We start from the raw sequence: 2,069 nt of genomic DNA, 5'->3' as shown, positions 1-2,069 counted from the left end.
GTAGAAAATCTAAAACCGGCTAGATACGGTGTCTTCTCAAATTTTCAGCAAGTAGTTCTATTATGTAAATTAAAATGTAGATCATACAATATTCCCTGTTACATTTCATTGCTTACATTCCTTAAAAATTAAACATAGTAGAAACAAAGTCTAGAGTGCTGATGTCAACTTATTCCCCAAATTATTCCCTGTGAAACGCAGAAAAATATTTTGTAGTCAATAATATTATTTTCATTTTTCAGAAAAAAATATACATGAATTTGAAAACAAGAAACTCTGATTTGTTTGAGAAAGCACATAAATTTGTGCAACATATTTTACTACACATTTAACAAGGCAGGATTTTTTTTATTTTTAGAAATAAGCATTCCTAGCTTACCATTAAAAGCAAAATAGTTAGTATTAATATTAAATACACCTACCTAACTGCATATTCCACTGAGGATGGAACAAATTTAACAAAACACGTTTTCATTTATAGGATCACAATAAGTTAGTCACTTATAGTTATGGTAGTCATCATTTAGTATATATCTCTAGGGCACAATCTACTATATTATGCTTGATTGCAGCTGACACAACCAAAGTTGTAAGAGGGAAGAAAATTTAAATGAAGAACAACAAATAATTCCATATTCGCACAGCAGAGAAGAACTACTAGGAGTCTCCTTCAAGATGTATAAGCCCCCTCTCAGAACAACAAATTCCTTACTCGCACAGAGAAACATTTGGCTTAAACATGTCGGTTCCCATATGCTTTCCCAACATAAGCTATAGTAAATTAAATAGAAAATAATTAGAAAATTTGTTATTAATGAGGGGCTTGTGCTTACATTGGATGTAAGGTTGCAACGAAAGGATATGCAGGAATAAATGGAGGTTCACCAAGATAAAGAATTGCCCCACCGTTAATACTGTTCCATCTGAGCTCAGAAAGGAGCACCTCAACTTTCTTACTTTGGAGATTATACAGAACAACTTTGCCAGAGATATTTACAAGAAGAGCTGTGTCTTCTTCCCCTTCTCCTCTCAGAACGCTTAATATTGATTGGATGGAGTGACGTTTCTGCAGATTTCTCCCATTCCCAAAATCACGTGGTAATGAAGAAATGAGATGATTAATATGTACCCGGTGCTTTATAACCCACTTCATAGTAACCTCATCCAACTCATACACATTTAAATTTTTTTGTGCCCAATCTACGACACAAACAATGTACAAGTGCCCATTAGATTCAACAAAATGCCTGAAGCCTGAACCAGAAGCCTTTGGAGGAAAAGAGATTTTGGTCAAATTCTTAGCTTCAATATCGAAACGATAACAAGATTGCGTGTTTCTCACAATCCAATAAATAGCACCCTGGCAATACAGTCCCTTTCGGTATTGCAGCTCATGTCCATCCATAGTAACATTAGTATCTTTCCATCTACCAGTTTCTGAACTAAATATCATGAATTTAGATGTAACTACTCTCGCTATCGACGCTGTAGCACAGATAACTTTGTAATGGGGTGATACCAGAGGGTCAAAAGCCAAAACAAAAGTAACAATCCATTCATAAAATCTAGAATCTAATTTGGGTGAAGGTACTGATTTGATTTCATTGGTAACTAAATTTCGAACATAATACGCTATCCTATCCCTTTCTAAGGAGTTGAATCTAAATAGATTCAACCCATTACAAGACTGTATCATCCTCATGACAGTTTCTCTAGAGAGCAAATCCCTCCACTAGTTAATTGGAATACTTTCAGTTAGTACAGCAGGATCTAAACAAAGAGGGATCTTACCTTCAGAATTAGAGCGAGATATGGAATAAACTGTATCTTCCATTAAGTCAGCAGGGTTGTGTTGGTTTTATTTTTAATCTAAACTAGCTGTTATGCCACATAAGGTCCACATGAATAAGTCATTCTCTGAGAGGAGAGTTTGTAGGAGTCGTTTGAATAAGTGGAGAGGTGGAGTTTTATCAGGAGATAGTTGCTATTTGTTAGCCTTATCTGTAGTGGTAGTTTTACTGTCTTTTAGTTTAAATAATGTAAAGTAGTTATCTGCAATTTTTTATCAG

General features: G+C 34.7%; 1 protein-coding gene across 1 annotated transcript; it reads right to left on the bottom strand.

The window, feature by feature from the left end:
• Positions 1 to 829: 829 nt before the first annotated feature.
• On the bottom strand, positions 830 to 1,702 carry LOC141704566 (F-box protein At5g07610-like). Its single transcript, XM_074507793.1, has one exon. The coding sequence runs from the start codon at positions 1,700 to 1,702 to the stop codon at positions 830 to 832; it is 873 nt and encodes a 290-aa protein (XP_074363894.1).
• Between the last annotated feature and the right edge of the window lie 367 nt (positions 1,703 to 2,069).

Source organism: Apium graveolens, unplaced genomic scaffold (assembly GCF_009905375.1).
Source record: "Apium graveolens cultivar Ventura unplaced genomic scaffold, ASM990537v1 ctg7982, whole genome shotgun sequence".
Lineage (NCBI taxonomy): Eukaryota > Viridiplantae > Streptophyta > Magnoliopsida > Apiales > Apiaceae > Apium > Apium graveolens.
The sequence above is the reverse complement of the archived record's forward strand: the minus strand, read 5'-3'. Positions and strand labels throughout refer to the sequence as shown.